At 34.5% G+C, this 19,552-nt stretch overlaps 2 protein-coding genes across 3 annotated transcripts; both read left to right on the top strand.

The window, feature by feature from the left end:
- The first annotated feature begins 1,705 nt into the window (after positions 1-1,705).
- On the top strand, positions 1,706-5,766 carry LOC112766492 (probable LRR receptor-like serine/threonine-protein kinase At3g47570). 2 transcript variants are annotated; one of them, XM_072223610.1, is made up of 2 exons: positions 1,706-4,995; positions 5,202-5,766. In XM_072223610.1, the coding sequence occupies exons 1-2, from the start codon at positions 4,560-4,562 to the stop codon at positions 5,558-5,560; spliced, it is 795 nt and encodes a 264-aa protein (XP_072079711.1). In that variant the 5' UTR covers positions 1,706-4,559; the 3' UTR covers positions 5,561-5,766. The 2 variants fall into 2 exon arrangements, 1 of the variants encoding a protein (XP_072079711.1); XR_011875684.1 differs by having other exon boundaries at positions 2,181-4,995.
- A 5,883-nt stretch (positions 5,767-11,649) lies between these two features.
- On the top strand, positions 11,650-15,344 carry LOC112766931 (receptor kinase-like protein Xa21). Its single transcript, XM_025812825.3, has 2 exons — positions 11,650-14,501; positions 14,804-15,344. Exons 1-2 carry the CDS (start codon positions 11,789-11,791, stop codon positions 15,157-15,159), a joined length of 3,069 nt encoding a protein of 1,022 aa, XP_025668610.1. The 5' UTR covers positions 11,650-11,788; the 3' UTR covers positions 15,160-15,344.
- Positions 15,345-19,552: the final 4,208 nt, after the last annotated feature.

Raw genomic sequence — 19,552 nt, 5'->3', positions numbered from 1 at the left:
AGATCTAGAAAATTTTGACAGTGGAAAAAAAATAAATATATATAACATAATGATAATTTGGGTTTAGCTAATATGTGTTTTAAAGACACATGATAAGTTTAGTATTAGTAGAAGGTTTTAAATTTGGGAAAGTCTAGGGCCAGCAGATTTATTAAAATTTGGCCAGTACTTAGCCAGCAAAAGAAAAATGATTGATTTTTCACCATTAGATGAAATCTCACACTATTAAATACACTATTGATGGTTAATTGATGGCTACAACTCATAAAATCTGCTGGTCCTATCACTCTTCTTTAAATTTTTTTATTTAATAACTGCAAAATAAATACATTAAAAACTTAAGTTTTTTGTATTTTTAATAAAAATATTTTCAATTTGCAATCTTAATATGGATCTTTAGGACACAAGATAAATAAATTTTAATAATTTTTATAATAAAAATATTATATTGCTTAAAAATTTAGCTATAAAATTGTTCATTAACCATTATGTATTTGTGTATAAATATATTTATTATTTAATTTATTTTTAATATGTATTTTATATTTCAATATGTATTCTATACATGTAGTTACTTTTTATGTACATATAATATAATTATTGTTATAATTATATTTTATTATTGTAAAATATGATTAGTCTTCAAAATATATAATCTACAAATTAAAACACTAAAATAATAATATATAATTTATAATTCTATTTTTTAGGTTTCATATTTTAAAAAAATAATTTTTTTTAAACAATACAATCGAAATGTCTCTTTATATATATATAACTAAACAATTATTTAAAAATTCACTTCTCATACAATCAAAAGCCAACTCTCAGTGATATTCATAGTTGAAAAAATTCTTTCAACTAATGGAGTTGCTACAAGTTGCTACAAGAAAAACTAAAACTAATTTTAAAGAAAAATAAATAATATCTTTTGAGTTTATTTTTAAGAAAGAATACTAATCTAGTAATCTTATTTAAATTGAAAATTGATCATTCTAATAAATATCTAATATAAAATTTTTATACTGACTATTAAGTATCAAAAGTTAAGTAAAAAATTATTATGAGGTCAAATTCAATAATTTAATGGGAGTAAATAAATATTATTATTATATACTACTTAAAAAAATTCAAATTATAGTGGGGGCACTGCCCCTACTACAATATATATACATCCGTCTTTGTTGATGATGATAATGATGATGATAATGATAATGATAATGACAACACGATGATCATGATAGTACCAATGATAATGATGGTGATAATAATACAGCATTTAGTCCACATTGGAATGAACCATGTCTCCACCAAAGATTGGCATAATAAGGGGTTTTTTTTTATTATTATTCTTGATCTTAGCACCATAATTAGCTAACCAGTTTGCTGCAGTGTTTGCTTGATGAAGAGTCCAGATAAATTGAATTTTCTATTGCCGAATGATGATCTCTTGAATATTAGAGACAAGATCATACTCTTCACATTTGTTGGGACAATACAGATTCTAAAGAAGGATGAAAACATCAAAACAATCAGTTTTATAGATAACTTTCTTTACGCCACTCTCTCAAGTCAAAGCAAATCCTAGGATAATTTTAGTAAGAGTGAAGACTGGGATAATTTTAATGATCTAGACGTGAAGAGTAAAAATAAAATTTTAACGAATTGAATGCATAAATAAAAACTCTCTATCTTTAGATTCAACATTTTTAGATTGATTTGTGTGATTTATAAGCTGAATTTGTCACTTGGCTGAAGCGTAAATTAGAGAACATTCAAAAGGAAGATTTATTAGTTGTTTACTTGAACCAAATATGTAATTTCTTCACCTTCGTTTCTCCCTAACCAAATAGATTTAATTTTTGATGTTACTTGTTGCTGTTCATCTTAGCTTGTTGCCGATTTTCGCTAAAATATTAAAATTAAAGTACACAGAAGAAAGATCGTGGAGTCCTCCCAACTCCCAAGTCAACTTGCAAGTCGTGATCTTCCGATATCATCATATCCGTTCTTGGTCCACCCAAGTCAGTTTTCCATTCACAAGCACAAAATATCAAAAATTGTTTTTAATTTATTAATATCCGTTTCATTTCTTAAGTATTATTGTAGTGTTGTACAGTAACGCTTTCAGATTGATTTTTTATTAATCCTACAATGAAGCAATATAACAGAGTATTCAAGCAACTACTATAGTATACTTTTCTTCACCATTGCTCTCTTCTATATAACAGTTAGAGCTATTGAAGCAACAATACTAGTACTACATTTTTCTTCACCATCGTCCTCTTCTATATATAACACTGTAACACAATGCTCATATTGTCACGGTCACCCTACAACAAAATAATGATGGTGTTTCTCATCATGTTTCTCCTATCTATCACTTCACAAACCTTAGCTGTGAATGTGGCCTTGGAGTTCAGAGACCGATAAGATTGCTTTGCTTGTTTTGAAGGACAAGCTTACCAATGGCGATCCTCATGCTATACCATCATGGAATGAGTCTCTACATTTCTGTGAATGGCAGGGCGTTACATGCAGTCGCCGCCACATGAGAGTCTCATCCCTACAACTGCAAAATCAATACTGGGGTGGTATTCTTGCGCCATCCTTAGGAAATCTAACGTTCCTCAAGGAGATCAATTTTACTAACATCAACTTGCATGGTGAAATTCCAGGAGAAGTTGGTCGTTTAAAGAGGCTGAAGATTCTTGACTTGAGGAACAATAATCATGGTGGTCATATTCCTGTGGAGATAATAAATTGTTCAAGCCTTGAGGTGATTATATTGATGTACAATAATTTAACTGGCAAAGTCCCTTCATGGTTTGGTTCTATGGTGCAACTCACTCAATTGGGGCTTGCAGCCAACGGTTTTGTTGGCAATATCCCGCCTTCTTTGGGGAATCTTTCATCGCTCGAGAAGTTGTCATTTTTACAAAATCATATGGAAGGAAGCATAACTCCGGCTTTGGGTAGATTGTCGAATTTGAAATTTTTGGCTTTGAGTGCAAATAGTTTTTCTGGCCTATTTCCTCCTTCACTTTACAACCTTTCAAATATTCAAACTTTTTATTTAGCGGGCAACCAATTAGCGGGTAATCTTCTCTCAAATATACCTCTGGCTTTTCCCAATCTTCAAACTTTTGCGTGTGGAAGGAACCAATTCACTGGTATTTTTCCATCTTCAATATCCAATCTTTCCGAATTGCAATTTTTTGATATTGCAGAAAATGATTTTCATGGACCAATTTCTCCTACTTTGGGAAGTTTACACAAACTCTGGAGATTCAATGTTGGTCTTAATAGATTCGGGAGCGGAAGCACTCACGATTTGGATTTTCTTTCTTCATTAAAGAATTGTACTCAATTGCAAAAGCTAGGCTTTTATCACAATTCTTTAGGCGGTGTATTGACCGATCTCATAGGCAACTTATCAAGCAATCTCGTTTGGCTTGCTATGGGGTCCAATCAAATATCCGGAAGGATACCTGAAGGAATTGGAAAACTAGTCAACCTAGCATCACTTGATATGGAGTTGAATTTTCTTGAGGGAACAATTCCAGATTCAATAGGAAAGCTAAAAAATCTTGGAGTGTTGTGGTTGGATGGAAATAAGTTCTATGGCAACATCCCTCTTGTCATTGGTAACCTTACTGTGCTGTCTGACGTTGATCTGAGCTCAAATAAATTTGAAGGACTCATTCCCTTTACACTTGGATACTGCACCAACATGCAAAAATTTGCTGCATGGGGAAACAACTTAAGTGGTAATATACCCAATCAAACATTTGGCTACCAGCAAGGCTTAATAGAATTGTTTCTATACTCCAACTCTTTTACCGGCCCCATTCCTTCTGATCTTGGAAACTTGAACCATCTTTCCATCTTGGATTTACAAGATAACAAGCTCATTGGTGAGATTCCCATGAGACTTAGTGCTCGTACTAGAAGGAAACTCATTCCATGGAAGTATACCTTCATCCTTGGGATCTCTACTATCCCTTGAAATCTTAGACCTTTCTAATAACAACTTCTCAAGCTCAATCCCGCATCAACTTGTGAACCTCACCTTGCTGAATACTTTGAACTTATCTTTCAACCATCTCTCTGGTGAAGTCCCGGTAGGAGGAGTATTTAATAACATCACAGCAATATCACTCACTGGAAACAAAGATCTTTGCGGCGGGATACCTCAATTGAATCTTCCTGCATGCCCTGTGTTGCCATTAAAGAAGAAACACAATAGATCTATTAAAAGGAGAGTTATCCTCTTCATTGTATTTGGAGGGATACTAATCTCTTTTGTAGCTTTTATAAGTATATATCTTTTCAAGAAAAAGGTAAAAAAGTTACCCACTACTTCTCTAGCTTTGCAATATCGCTATGTGAAGGTTTCTTATGGAGAGTTACATCAAGCAACCAATGGATTTTCTTCATCCAATTTAGTTGGCACAGGAAGCTTTGGTTCTGTGTATAGAGGAACCCTTGTGCATTTTGAGAGACCTGTGGCTGTGAAGGTGTTGAAGCTTCAAACAAGCGGGGCATCCAAAAGTTTCATGGTTGAATGCAATGCTCTAGGAAAAATCAAGCACAGAAACCTTGTCAACATATTGACTTGTTGTTCAAGTGTTGACTACAAAGGGAATGATTTCAAGGCTATAGTGTTTGAGTTCATGCCTAATGGGAATCTAGAAGCCTTGTTGCACAACACTATTGAAGATAGCGTGTCCACAAATCTGAGTCTCAACCTAATGCAAAGAGTAAATATTGCTCTTGATGTAGCTTTTGCATTGGATTATCTTCACAATGATTCAGAGAAAGTTGTAGTTCATTGTGATATAAAGCCAAGTAATGTTCTACTTGATGACGAAGTTGTTGCTCATTTGGGAGACTTTGGATTAGCTAGACTCATTCATGGTGCCGCAAGTCGTTCTAGCAGTGGTCAAGCTACTTCCTCTACAATTAAGGGAACCATCGGATATCTTCCACCAGGTATGTGTGCTTTGGATCGCTTTTGGTAATTTAATACTATTTCTTTAATTAATTCATGTATTGTTAATGACCTGGTATTGTGTTCTATATTATGTTAGATTCACACATTAAGAATTAGGTTTTTTACCTTAGAATAATTAGTTAAAATCATGATATTGTATTATATCCATTGTACTCCTTCCTTCATTTTTTAGCTTTTCCAACAGAGTATGGAGCAGGTGGCTCAGTGTCACCGCAAGGAGACATGTATAGCTATGGAATTCTCCTTTTGGAGATGCTCACTGGAAAGAAGCCAACTGATACCATGTTTGGTGAAGGTCTGAGCTTGCACAAGTTCTGTAAAAAGGCAATTCCTGAAGGAATCACAGAGATTGTTGATTCCCGATTGCTGGTTCCATTTGATGAAGGAGAAAGAAAGATCACACAACATCAAAATATCAAGGAGTGTTTAGTTTCGTTTGCTAGGATTGGAGTTGCATGTTCTGAAGAATTTCCCTCTCAACGGATGAACATTAAAGATGCCATAATGGAATTGCATGCGATTAAACAAAAATTGCTACATTAAGGGGTCAGTTTTATTAAATAAATTTAGTTGCTTTTGAATATCTCAGTTGGATTGCTCTCGTATCCATTTGTTGTTTTATGTGAAATTGTGAATTGTGAATTATTATTTGTTGTAATGTACAACGCTTCAATTAATCCATGCATCAAATAATTGTAAAAACGATAACTTGTTCCATGCATCAAATAGTTTATGTTTCTGATTATTCTTTTTTCTGGTGCATTTGTATTATGTTGATGTTTATCAATTCGGAAGAGATTTTTACTTTGAATAATTCAAAGTGCTTATAGGCTTATAGCAACTTGTTAAATGATATTGGAATTTGGATAATAAGATAAATATGAAAAATGACTGAATCGAATCACTTGCGAAGTTGTGAACTTACAGTGTGTGTGGAGTGCATGTTAAATTGTTAATGTTGGATGTCATGCATAACAATGCAACTAAAATTTGTAAACGAGAGAGATACAATTGAACTAAATAATTTAGACAATGATAAAAATAACTATGACTAAGTAGTAAAAATTATAATTTTTAAAATATATAAAAAAATTATAATACCCTCTTATATATTACAAAAATTATATAAAAAAAAATCATACATAAAAATTTTTACTATTTTTTTCTTTAATTTTTACTCACTAATTTTTATTCAAAACTTGTCATACAATAGTAAATGTTTTACCGATCTATATATAGTTTAACAAGTGGATGAATATCAACTTGAACCGTAACATCTTGTTCAACTTGTGCTTTATTATCTTATTTATTTTGCTAACAAATTGTTTTAAATTGCTTTATCCAATTTGACTAGGATTTCAACCCAGCATCATACAACTTCCTTCTTTAGTCATCTACATGATTCTATAATATATTTGTTTTATTTGACTAAAAAAATAATAAAAATATTATTTTCATATCAAAATTAACTATTAAAATTAATTATTAGTGTATTTGTGTATATATACATATATAATTTAATTTATTTTTAATATATATTTTTTATTTTGATGTACATTTTATATTTATAATTTATTTTAGTATACAATCAGCATAATTGAAAAAATAATTTTGACTCTTCACGGTCAACTGGATTGTTGAGTTGATTATCAATGCTATTTAATTTTTTTTTAGCATGCTTTCTTTGACTTTCAAAAAATATCTTTTGAGCACACTAATTTTTAGTTGAATGTTACATGTTAGATTCTGGAGAATACTCCAATAAAGTTATGAAAAATTACTTTTGTTAAAATTCAAAAGTTATAGATATGTGTTTTTTTATTGACCCGAAATCAATAATTAGTCCAGCATAAATTTTCTATTCTAGTTTAATTAGTGTTAAATAAACTTAGTTGGACCATTGTATAAATATATCAATTTGTGATGAAAATTATATTTAATTTTGATTATTTTTATTAATTATGAGTTCTTTCAAAAACTTCTAATCCCACTCTCTCTCTTTTAAGTTATCAATTTCAAAAACTCTCAATCCCACTTTTTCTTCTCTGCGTTGGTGGGTATGCCAAAGCTAGTTTTATAAAGAAAGCCTTAGATAATTACCTTGATAGGAGTCGAGGGTTGTGCATTTTAGGTGGTAATGCCAATGCCAGCATAAGCTACATGTTTGAAAAAGTCGTTGTTGATCCTATGGCTATGATGCGATATAGTTCTTTTTTTTTTTTTTTTTTTTTTTGGTCAAGTGGATTGGACAACCCCCAATCCTAGGCATTAACCCCATGTTTCACACACTCACACAACACACTCACACACACTACATGGGTATTATGGGTTCTTGCAACATCCAGCCTCAGCTGGGATTTGAACCCGGGTGCAGCTTGATGAGAGGCGTAGAAATCCACCATCTGTGCCAAGCCTCAGCTGCTGCGATATAGTTCAATTACAAAAGATCGGTTGGATAGTTTATTTTGGGCCGATAGAATATGTGAATTGATCAATATTTTAGTGACGTTATTGCGTTTGATGCTACATACAAAAAGAATAAGTACAAAAAATCTTTGGTAATTTTTTCTGGGAGTAATTATTACAGACAAATGTGTATATTCGGGGTTATCATACTTGATAATGAAATGACATCCACGTACAATTGGCTACTAGCTAAATTTTTGGAGGTCATGATGAATAAGCATTCTAAAGTTGTTGTAACCGATGCAGATGAGGTTATGAGAGAGGCGATTAATGAGATTTTTCCAAATGCAACTCATAAACTATGCAGATGGCATCTTTAGAAAAATTCTACTATAGGAATGAAGTACCCAAACTTATATGAGGGGGCACGCAGATCGGATCGGATCGGATATGGTCAAAATTTCGATCCGATCCACACTAAAATCATCGGATCGGATCGGATCCAATATCTGCAGTTTTTAAGGTTAGATCCGATCCGCACATTTGCGAATCGGATCGGATATCGAATATATCCGTAAAACACAAAAATATTTTTAAAAGCTTATTTTTATTAAAAAAATATCAATAAAATTCATTTTTCTATTCTTTTAAATATGTTTACTTTTAAAATAATATTAAACATATTTTTTTAAAATAATAAATTAAAATACAACAACATATATGATAATTCTTAGTTGAAATAAAATATAAAAAGAATATTTACTTATTTATTTCTTTATTTTTGCGGATACGCGGATACCAACACAAAATCCGCAATCCGATCCGATTACTGTGTGGATCTGATCCTATCCGATTCGAAAGCCTTGCGGATTGGATTCATATCCGCAGTTTTCGGATCGGATTCGGATAAACACTGCGGATATGCGGATCGGATCCAATTCATGAACACCTTATGTGAAATATTTAAAAAGTTCATTTATGCCAAGTGGAATGTTGTTAAATTTGAGGAGGAATAGTCAAAATTGGTTGAAGAGTTTGATAGTAACGACACATCATGGATAGACAAACAATATAAACAAAAGAAAGTTGGGTTAGGGCATTTCTTTCGGATAAATTTGTGCTAGTTTTAGAATCACTTCATGATGTGAAGATATTAACAACCTCATAAAGAGATTTGTTCATTCAAGGCACACAGTATTTTAGAGTTGGTTGAGAATCTTGAGCGGATTTTACAAGATTATCGCAACAATGAGATGGTTGCTCAATTCAAGACAATAAATTTTGATCCTGTTTTGACAATTGACTTACAGTCTCTCGAGCTCTGTGCTGCAAATAATGAGCTCCTTTTCACAACAAAAAAAATATTCAGACGAATGAAGAAGCAAATTAAAGAAGTGATTTTTTTAGACATTATACATAATGAATTCCTTTTCACAATTATGGTATATAAGATTTGTGCTTTTTAAAAGAGGAAAAAAATATTTACGGTTGCATATGATCACAATGAGAAGAAATTGGTGTATAAATGGTATCATTGGGATCACGAAGGAAAAGAGATTACGAAGAGTATTTTTGTAGTCATATGTTATGTGTGTTGAAGTGAGAGGATATAAATAAATTGTCACCAAGTCTAATTCTTAAAAGATGGATTCGAGATTCAAAGAAGTATAAAATAATAAAAAAATCAAAAGCACTACAATTGACACTGAAAAAAAAAATTTAATGAGATATGGTGCAATGTCAGTTGCTACAATGTGGATGTCATTTTTTGTCGCTCAAAAAATTTCACTTTTTTATGATACAATGTATGAAGTGACTAGATGGACCAAAAATCTAGAAAGAATGTGCAGCATTAAAAAGCAAAATGGGGTTACTTATGTACTACATTTTATTGCTGAATTTGTTGGTGATCCTTGTGTCGCTAAGAGCATCTATAATGGTGAGTTTCTCTTTCACTTTTTTCTAACACATAGGAATTCTAACCATTGGAAGAGAGAAGGAATGAGTTCCTGCACGGGTTTCAAGGTGAAGGAGTCCCTCTAAACAGGGACTCAAGTTAACCAATAATAACTTGCTATTTGGCAAATTATTTTAAAAAAATAATAATATAAAATCTGAAATAATTAAATAATTATATTAAATAATGAAATAATAATTAAATTAGTAATAATTATAATAAAATTATATTAAATAATTATATTTTTATTTAATTAATAATTTATATTAATTATTTAAAAAATAATTAATTAGATTAAATAATTATATTTTTATTTAATTAATGATTTATATTAATTATTTATATCATAATTAATATCGAATATTATTTATATTATTATATTAAATTATAATTAATTAAATTTACTTACATTAAAAAATAAATTTAATTTTTACATCTTACAAAATAATTCTTAGTTGAGTTAGTTATTTTTATTTTTAAAATTTAAAATACTAACGATATTATTAAAATTAGCAATTGTAAACACAAAACTATAAATTAGTGTAATCCCGAATTATATATTGTGTATTATTATTATTATATATGAATTTATTTAATATTAATATCTTTTAATAGTGAATTATTTTTAAATTTATAAATTTAAATAATATTATTAAAAAAATCAATTAATTAATTTTAAGTATTTTAATTAATTAATTAAGTGGGACCACAACAGGGACTAAAGTTAGTTCCTCCTAATGGAGAAGAGAGAGATGCTTTGAGATCCTATTTACCGTTTATGACGCAAAAGCTGATGTGGAGTTACTTTTTATAATAGGTGGGCCATAAATAAGAATTGAAATGAGTTCCCTATTAGAGATGGTCTAAGACTAAAGGTGCATCCAAAATAAAAAAGAATGAAACTAAAAAAATGTCATGTTCAAATTGCTTCGTGAAGGGTCATACAAAGAGGCATTGTCAAAGGTTATTTAATGAAGGTGATAAGAGCTAGGACCATCTCCCTTTTCAATTTATGCACACAGATATTGTATTTTGAGATATTGAATGAGTGTATTTTGTAACTTCTTTTATAAGAAGGATATAGAGACATTAAATAGAGACACACCTTATTTTTTATTCTTTCTCTTATTATCACTATTAAATTTTTATAATTATATTTTTATCATTTTATTTTTTATTCTAAATTTTGTGATAAAAAAATAAAAGTAAATTATACTTTTTTTATTATTTGTTCTATCTTATATTCAGTTTGCCACTAAATAAAATACAAAAAATACTAATTTTTATGTTTTTAACATTTATATCTTATTTTTAATGTCTTGTCTTATTCTATTTTTAAAATTAAATACAACCTAAATGATTAGGCCAAATCATAATACTTTGAAATTGATATTAAGAATTAATTAACACTTTATTTTATTGTTATGATTATGAATTTTAAATTAAATTATGCTTAAATTTTTATTTGATCATATCACTAATAATTATCATTTATTTACATGTATAAATAAAAATTTTAAATCAAATCATACTCTAAATTTAATTTAAATCATTACTTTATAATTAATTATAAGTTAACTATCCGTTCATGTTTTAAATTTAGTTCAGATTACTAATATACAGTTAATTATAATTAAAATAGTCTACTTTAAATGAAATAATATTTTATCTTAAATAACAAAATTATACTTAACACTTAATTAAAATTAAAATAGCATCATTAACTTTAAATTAGACTTCTAATTTTTATTAAAACAAAAATATTTCAATAACTAATGAAATTGTAATTACTAACACTTAGTAAGTATTTATTTAATTATAAATATAAATAATTGTCTAACTTTTTACATTTAAATTAACCATTTAATTAATTAATATTTTCTTTTTAATATGATTTATTTTAGTATAATTTATTTCTATTTAGATATATAAACTATAACTCATTCTTTAGTTTCTCTATTTCTATTATTTAAGATAAAAGATCAAGTAAATTTATTAGCATAAATATTAATCTAAAGGTATATTGATATTTTTAAATTTAGACCATATAATTTAAACCAACAATTTGATTCAACCCAGTCCAATACAATCAAAACTAAACCCAAGTTTAGAAGCAAATCCTCCTTTGACTAAAGCACTTGATTTCAACACTTGCACGTAACAACTTCAGCGGAAGACAGAAAGTTCCGAAACAATAATGTCTTCATTTAAGTGGCGGCACGTCCTGCTGCTGCATAAGACAAAGACTACAATGCAAAGAGAGAATAGAGTAATAGACCTATGACGCTAACATTTTTTTTTTCATTTTCTTTTTGGATTCATTTTGTTTTATATAAAAAAAAAATTGTTAAACCTTTGAGTGCCAAAATTTATTCTAATCTTCACCTTCCTTCTTTCTTAACAACTCCATGCACTTGTCGCACTGCATAATGATAATGATCATCTTCATTATGTTTCTCTTATCTATTGCTTCACAAATAGAGTACATGACATCTGCTGCAGTGACCATGCCCTTGAGTTCAGAGACCGATCAGATGGCTTTGCTTGCTTTGAAAGACAAGCTTACCAATGGGGACCCGGACGCTCTTCCATCATGGAATAAGTCTCTCCATTTTTGTGAATGGGAGGGGGTAATATGCAGTCGCCGCCACAAGAGAGTCACATCCTTGCAACTACAAAATCAAGATTTGGGTGGCATTCTTGCACCTTCCTTGGGTAATCTAACATTCCTCAGGGAGATGAGTCTTACTAGCATCAACTTACATGGTCATATTCCAAGAGAAGTTGGTCATTTGAAGAGACTGCAGATTCTTGATTTGAGGCAAAATAATCTTCATGGAGAGATTCCTATAGAGATGATAAATTGTTCAAGCCTTCAAGTAATTATATTGCTATACAATAATCTAACTGGCGAAGTTCCTTCATGGTTTGGTTCTATGATGCAACTTACTCAACTGGGGCTTGGAGCCAACGGGTTTGTTGGTAGTATCCCACCTTCATTGGGAAATCTCTCATCTCTTGAGAAGTTGTCACTTGCATACAATCAATTGGAAGGAAGCATAACTCCAACTTTGGGTAGGTTGTCAACTTTGAAATTTTTGGGTTTGGGTGTAAATAAGTTTTCTGGTCAAGTTCCTCCTTCACTTTACAACCTTTCAAATATTCAAGTTCTTGATTTCACGGAAAACCAGTTAGTGGGTAATTTTCTCTCAAATTTACCTATGGCTTTTCCCAATCTTGAGATACTTTTGTGTGGAGGGAACCGATTCACCGGTACTTTTCCATCTTCAATATCCAACCTTTCTGAACTACAACAGTTTCAAATATCCAAAAATGTTTTTTATGGACCAATTTCTCCTACCGTAGGAAGTTTACACAAACTCCAGATATTTAATGTTGGACGGAATAGATTTGGGAATGGAAGAGCTCATGATTTGGATTTCCTTTCCTCATTGACTAATTGTACTCAATTGCAGAAATTAGGCTTTTATGAAAATTATTTAGGTGGAGTATTTCCAGATATCATAAGCAACTTATCAACAAATCTCGTTTTGCTTGGTATGGCGTTGAATCAAATATCTGGAAGGATACCAGAAGGAATTGGAAAACTAGTCAACCTAGCAACACTTGATATGGAGGGCAATTTTCTTGAGGGAACAATTCCAGATTCAATAGGAAAGCTAAAAAATCTTGGAGTGTTGTGGTTGGATGAAAATAAGTTCTATGGCAACATCCCTCTTGTCATTGGTAACCTTACTATGCTGTCTGACGTTGATCTGAGCTCAAATAAATTTGAAGGACTCATTCCCTTTACACTTGGATACTGCACCAACATGCAAAGATTTTCTGCATATGGAAACAACCTAAGTGGTAATATACCCAATCAAACATTTGGCTACCAGCAAGGTCTAATACAATTGTCTTTATACTCCAACTCTTTTACTGGCTCCATTCCTTCTGATCTTGGAAACTTGAACCATCTTTCCATCTTGCATTTACAAGATAACAAGCTAATTGGTGAGATTCCCGTGAGGCTTAGTGCTTGCACTGCTTTAACGGAGCTGGTACTAGAAAGAAACTCATTCCATGGAAGTATACCTTCATTCTTGGGATCTCTACTATCCCTTGAAATCTTGGACCTTTCTAATAACAACTTCTCAAGCACAATCCCACATGAACTTGTGAATCTCACGTTTCTGAATGCTTTGAACTTATCTTTTAACCATCTCTCTGGTGAGGTCCCGGTAGGAGGGGTATTCAATAATGTCACAGCAATATCACTCGTCGGAAACAAAGATCTTTGTGGTGGAATACCTCAATTGAATCTCCCTACATGCTCTACGTTGCCCTTAAAGAAGAAACACAAGAGATCTGTTAAAAAGAAAGTCATCCTCATAATCGCATTTGGAGGGGTTCTAATCTCTTCCGTTGCCTTTATTATTAGTATATATCTTCTCAAGAAGAAGCAAAAAAGGTTATCCACTCCTTCTCTAGCTTTGCAATATGGCTATGTGAAGGTTTCTTATGGAGAGCTACATCAAGCAACCAATGGATTTTCTTCCTTAAATTTAATTGGCACAGGAAGCTCTGGCTCAGTATATAGAGGAACCCTTCTCCATTTTGAGAGACCTGTTGCTGTGAAGGTGTTGAATCTTCAAACACGCGGAGCATCGAAGAGTTTCGTGTCCGAATGCAAAGCTCTAGGAAAATTGAAGCACAGAAACCTTCTCAATATATTGACCTGTTGTTCAGGTGTTGATTACAAAGGGGATGATTTCAAGGCCATAGTGTTTGAGTTCATGCCTAATGGGAGTTTAGAAAGCTTGTTGCACAACAACATTGAAGATAGCGAGTCCACAAATCGGAGTCTCAACCTGATGCAAAGAGTAAATATTGCTCTTGATGTAGCTTTTGCATTGGATTATCTTCACAATGATTCAGAGGAAGCTGTAGTTCACTGTGATGTTAAGCCAAGTAATGTTCTACTTGATGATGACATTGTTGCTCACCTGGGAGACTTTGGGTTAGCTAGGCTTCTTCATGGGCATGCCACAAGCTATACTAGTAGTAATCAAGCTAGTTCCTCTGTTATTAAGGGAACCATCGGATACCTTCCACCAGGTATAAGTGCTTTTGATCGCTTTTGGTACTTCTTTAATAACTACATGTATTGTTACTGACCTGGTATTGTTTTCTATGTTATGTTAGATTCATGATAGTATAGCAATTTCATCATTTACTTTCAACTAACCAAGTCCTAAGCGCATTAAGAATCAGAATTTTACCTTTATCTATCGACCCCTTAACATATTCATTTGATCTTAGTTTTTAATCATGATGTCATTGCATTTTATCTATATATACACACTCGTCCTTTTTCATCCTTTTTTCTTGTTTAAAGCATTGTTATTGGAATCAAACAGAGTATGGAGCAGGTGGGTCAGTATCACCACAAGGAGACATCTATAGCTATGGAATTCTTCTTTTGGAAATACTAACCGGAAAGAGACCAACGGATGGCATGTTTGGTGAAGATTTAAGCCTACACAAATTCTGTAAACTGGCAATTCCAGAAGGAATTACTGAGATTGTTGATTCAAGATTGATAACTCCGTTTGATGAAGGAGAAAGAAGGATCACACAACAGAAAAACATGGAGTGTTTAGTGTCTTTTGCTAGGATTGGAGTTGCATGTTCTGAAGAGTTCCCCACTCAACGGATGAACATTAAAGATGTCATAATGGAGCTGCATGCAATTAAACAGAAACTGCTTCCTTAGATAGGTGTCATGATTATGAAAACAAATTTAGTTCTCAGTTGGATTACTCTCTTGTCCATTTCTTGTTTTATGTGAATGTTGTAGTTTAATTTACATAGCTTCAATTTCTATACGCTAATGAAATTGCTTCTTGTTGTTTCTGTACCCTACATTACAATAATCAAGGAACAGTTTTTTATGGCAAATCTTTTTTCTTTTACACTTCAATAATGTTGTTACGATGGGTAACCGGAGATCAGTGGGCCGGATGACGTTGGTTGACCCAAACGTGTGAGGGAGGTGGCCAGCTGGTGCACCTGAAACTCGGTGTTCCTCCGTTTGACTTGCGCGTCTGGGAGAATGGGGGGTGGTACCTGCAATGACACTCCAATGCCTAAGTTAGCAAGAGTGTGAGCAAGTTGAGAATGTATTGGGACTTAGTGATACCTGAGGGATGTCAGGGTATTTATGGAGGTGAACCAATAACCACCGCTGAAGTAGTGCCACCTTTTTAGGTGGATAACCGTTCCCATATCTTAGGGAGGTTAAGATATGACTCTATGAAGTGGTTAGAGAGTTTCTAGGGGCGGTTACTCATTCGAACGAGTGTTATCTGCCAGCTAACCCTCGTATCCGACTTCTTTGGAGTAGGTCGTGTTCAGTACCGACTTCTGGGGATGAAGGCCGGTACTGGGGGAGGGCCAACCCCTTTGGGTTGGGCTTCTTTGCTTGGATCCTGGGTCCTATTTATTGGGCCAGGGTATGAACAGTGCCCCTACTCGAGCCCAATTTATTTTTAAGAGTTGGGTTCGAGTATTCAACTCGGGGTCGTAGCCGATTTGTGAGAGGACCGATGTGATGGTTTGAGAACCGACGTGATTTTTCGTGACCTTTTGGTTCTGACAGTTACGTCTAATCAAGCGTCGTGTCCGTTAGGGGTGTGCGTAGGGATTTAATAGCCTTGGTAACAGTGCATCCTTATTAATGATTGCCCCGATTTTACCGTTATGCCCCTAACGTTCTTATAAATATTTTCCCTCTCTTTCGTTGTTTCGTTTCTGCGATCTTTCAAATTTTCCTTGCCTTCGTTCGTGCTGCGTTCTTGCGTCTTCAAAGGCTTTTTGCTTCCAACCCTTATTTCCGAATAAAGGTTAGTTCTTTAATATGCCTTTGTAGATAAATTTGATTTGTAGACTTTAGTTTCGCATCCTCCTCCCTTTAGAGACCGTGTTGGTGACATTTCTTTTTCCTTTGTAGGTTTGTTACCCCCTTTTTTATAAAAAGAAATGGCTTCTGTAGATGCTCTCTCTCACTGGGTTGATGTCACGGTCTTAGGGGAGGAGCCCTCAGTCGATTCTGAGTTCATTACCAACCTTCGCACTCATCACAGAATTTGTACTTCTGAGGATGACGAACCAAAATACGAATTGGTAGTCCCGGGTCCTGAAGACCGGGTTTGTTTTGGAAGAGTCGATGAGGCGGCCCCTCATTTTTTCTTTATGTATGAGTGCATGATCACCCGTTTGGGTGTTTTTCTTCCTTTTTCGAATTTTGAGATATCTGTTTTGCGTCACTGTCGAGTCGCTCCCACCCAGCTTCACCCCAACTCTTGGGATTTTTTGAAAATTTATCAATTTGTCAGCCAGGCTTTAGAGTTCCCGACTTCTTTAAAGATTTTCTTCCATCTTTTCCATATGACAAAACCCTTCAGTGGGCTAAACAATAAACAACAGTGGGTGTCGTTCCGAGCCATACAAGGTCGGAGACTTTTTACCCTTTTTGATGAGTCCTTTCATGACTTCAAAAACTACTTTTTCAAAGTGCAAGCTGTAGAGGGTCACCACCCCTTTTTCCTGGATGATCATTCTTCTCCCCGATTTCCTTTATATTGGCTGGAGGCCTCCCCTTGCGAGAAATATGGTCTGGATGATTTAACTGAGGTAGAAGCAGCCATTGTGGGGTTCCTCCGAGAAGCGTGGGGGAGGGCCCCATACTTGGATACTAAAAAATTTCTCCAGGGGTCGCCGTCCTTTGTCCAGTCACAATTAGGTAGCTTTTTGCGTTTCTTGCTCGTTTCCGACTTGCAATTTCTTTTACCGACTTTGTCTGATTTCGGCTACCAATTTGTTTTTTGTAGAGATGGCAAAGAAAAACGCTCAAGAGTCTTACCAGAGGGTTCAGGAAGCCAAGGCAAAGTCTCGAGCCAGGTCTGGAGGTGTTAGGATGGTTGTCTCTCCTCCTCCTCCTCCTCGGAACGTTGGGACTCCTTCTCAGCCTATCGTAATTTCTTCCTCTGCTTCCTCTCTGCCACCCCCTTCCGTCCGACCTACTCCCGAACCAGAGCCAAAGAAGCGCAAGACATTAGAGTCTGGCGCTTCTGGTGAGGCGGACGCTCTTGCGTTCGTCCGAAAGAACATCTATCCTCATGCTCGTATGAGTATGGATGATGTTTCTGTTCGGCACTACCTCACTACTGTGGTTGAGGAGAGTCTCAAGACGGCGGGGGTTTGTGGCAAACTCTTGGATATATTTGAGAAGACTCCCATCAGCTCTTTAGGGACGACCTCGAGGGTCGAGGAGCTGGAGGGTAGGCTCCGTATATATCAGGAGCATGAGAAGGAGTTGGAGGGGAAAGTCGCCAAACTGGAGGGGGAGAGGAACAGCCTCCGAGAGAAGGGGCAGAAGTTGCAAGCCCAATGCAACATGGAGGTGGAGTTGAGGAAGGCAGCGCAAGCCAGCTACAATAGTTTATTTGCTGATCTTGTGTCTGTAAAGAACGACTTACTGAACGCTCGGAAGGCCTACACCGAGTTGGAGGACTCTATTGCGGATGGTGCTGATGAAGCCTGGAGGATTTTCAAGGAACAGGTCGGGGTTATTGCTCCTGACTTGGACCTTTCTCCTTTGGACCCTGATAAGGTTGTTATTGATGGTGCCATCGTGGATCCTCCTGTCCCCATAGTGGAATCTGAGTCTGATTTAAAGACTCGGGGGCAGAGGATCGTAGAGTCCCCTCCTCGCTCTAAGGACGCTCCGAGTTCTTCTACCGTTCCTCCGACTTCTTCTTCAACTCCTACCCCTGGCGTTCCCCCTGATCCTGCTGGTGGTGATCTAAAAAAGTGATTTTTGGCTATCGGGGCCCGGCTTGTGGGCCCCTCTTTTTTGAACTCTTTATATTTATTTGTTTGGTGTTTTGAACAATTTTGGCCTTTTAAGGCCGTAAACAAAACAGTGATGCCCCCTTTTAATAGGGGTTTAATTTAGCGTTAAATAAATGCCCTTTTTGGATAAGGGTTTTGAGTTACCTTATGCGCACATGCTTTTCGTGGTTTATTTGACTCTTTGATCTTTTGTGGAGAAAACCTTTTCTTTGGGACTTGCTTGCTTTTCTGAATCCCCTTGATTCTCAAAGCAGCCTTTTTTCTTAGTTTTTCCTTATCTCTTTTGGTATTCCTAGTACTCAATTTTGTTTTATTGAGTTTTTCGTGACTTAGGCTACTTTTGCGATTCATTTTAATTGTACTCGGTTTCGCATTCCGCCGATCCCGAGTTTATCATGATCGACTTCTATAGCCTCTTTACACCGACTTGTACCTCGTCGTTTTATCCTGACGACCATCTAGGTCGGTTCATGGGATTTTTACGTTTTGTCGAGCTTAAATCGGCGCGTTTCGTAGAAAGAAAATTTAAAAGGGAATTTTGAAAGAGATTTTTAAAGATGGAAGAAAATCTTTATTAATTGAGGAGGTACCTTATTGCTACTAAGGGCTTTTGCTAATTTATTTCCCTTAGCCCCTACTGTGATGCCTCGTTAAAAACCCTTCTTCAGAAAAAACCCTTTGATTCTGGGAAAAAATCATGAAGCTGGGAAAAGAGTACATCAGGGAGTAGGGTTTGCTTTTAACTGTAGTACCTTTTCATATTACAAGCATGCCATGACCTTGGTAATTCGGTGCCGCCTAAGTCGGTCACCTTATAATAGCCTTTTCCTAAGACCTCCTTGATTTTGTATGGTCCTTTCCAATTGGCGGCGAGCTTTCCCTCCCCAGATTTGTTGACCCCAATGTCGTTTCTGATTAAGACTAAGTCATCTGGGGTGAAACTCCTTCGAATGACTTTTTTGTTGTACCTTGTAGTCATCCTTTGTTTCAATGCTGCTTCTCTTATCTGAGCTTCTTCTCGGACTTCAGGGAGCAAGTCGAGTTCTTCTTTATGTCCCTGTATATTCCTGATCTCATCGTGGAAAATCACTCTTGGGCTTTGCTCATTGACCTCTATTGGGATCATGGCTTCTACGCCATAGACTAGTCGGAAGGGTGTTTCTCCAGTGGCGGATTGGGGAGTTGTTCTGTAGGCCCATAGTACTTGTTGGAGCTCTTCAGCCCAAGCCCCTTTCGCGTCTTGTAACCTTTTC

The sequence above is a fragment of the Arachis hypogaea genome, chromosome 17 (genome assembly GCF_003086295.3).
Source record: "Arachis hypogaea cultivar Tifrunner chromosome 17, arahy.Tifrunner.gnm2.J5K5, whole genome shotgun sequence".
NCBI classification, from domain to species: Eukaryota; Viridiplantae; Streptophyta; class Magnoliopsida; order Fabales; family Fabaceae; genus Arachis; species Arachis hypogaea.
This window is presented reverse-complemented; position numbering and strand designations above follow the sequence as displayed.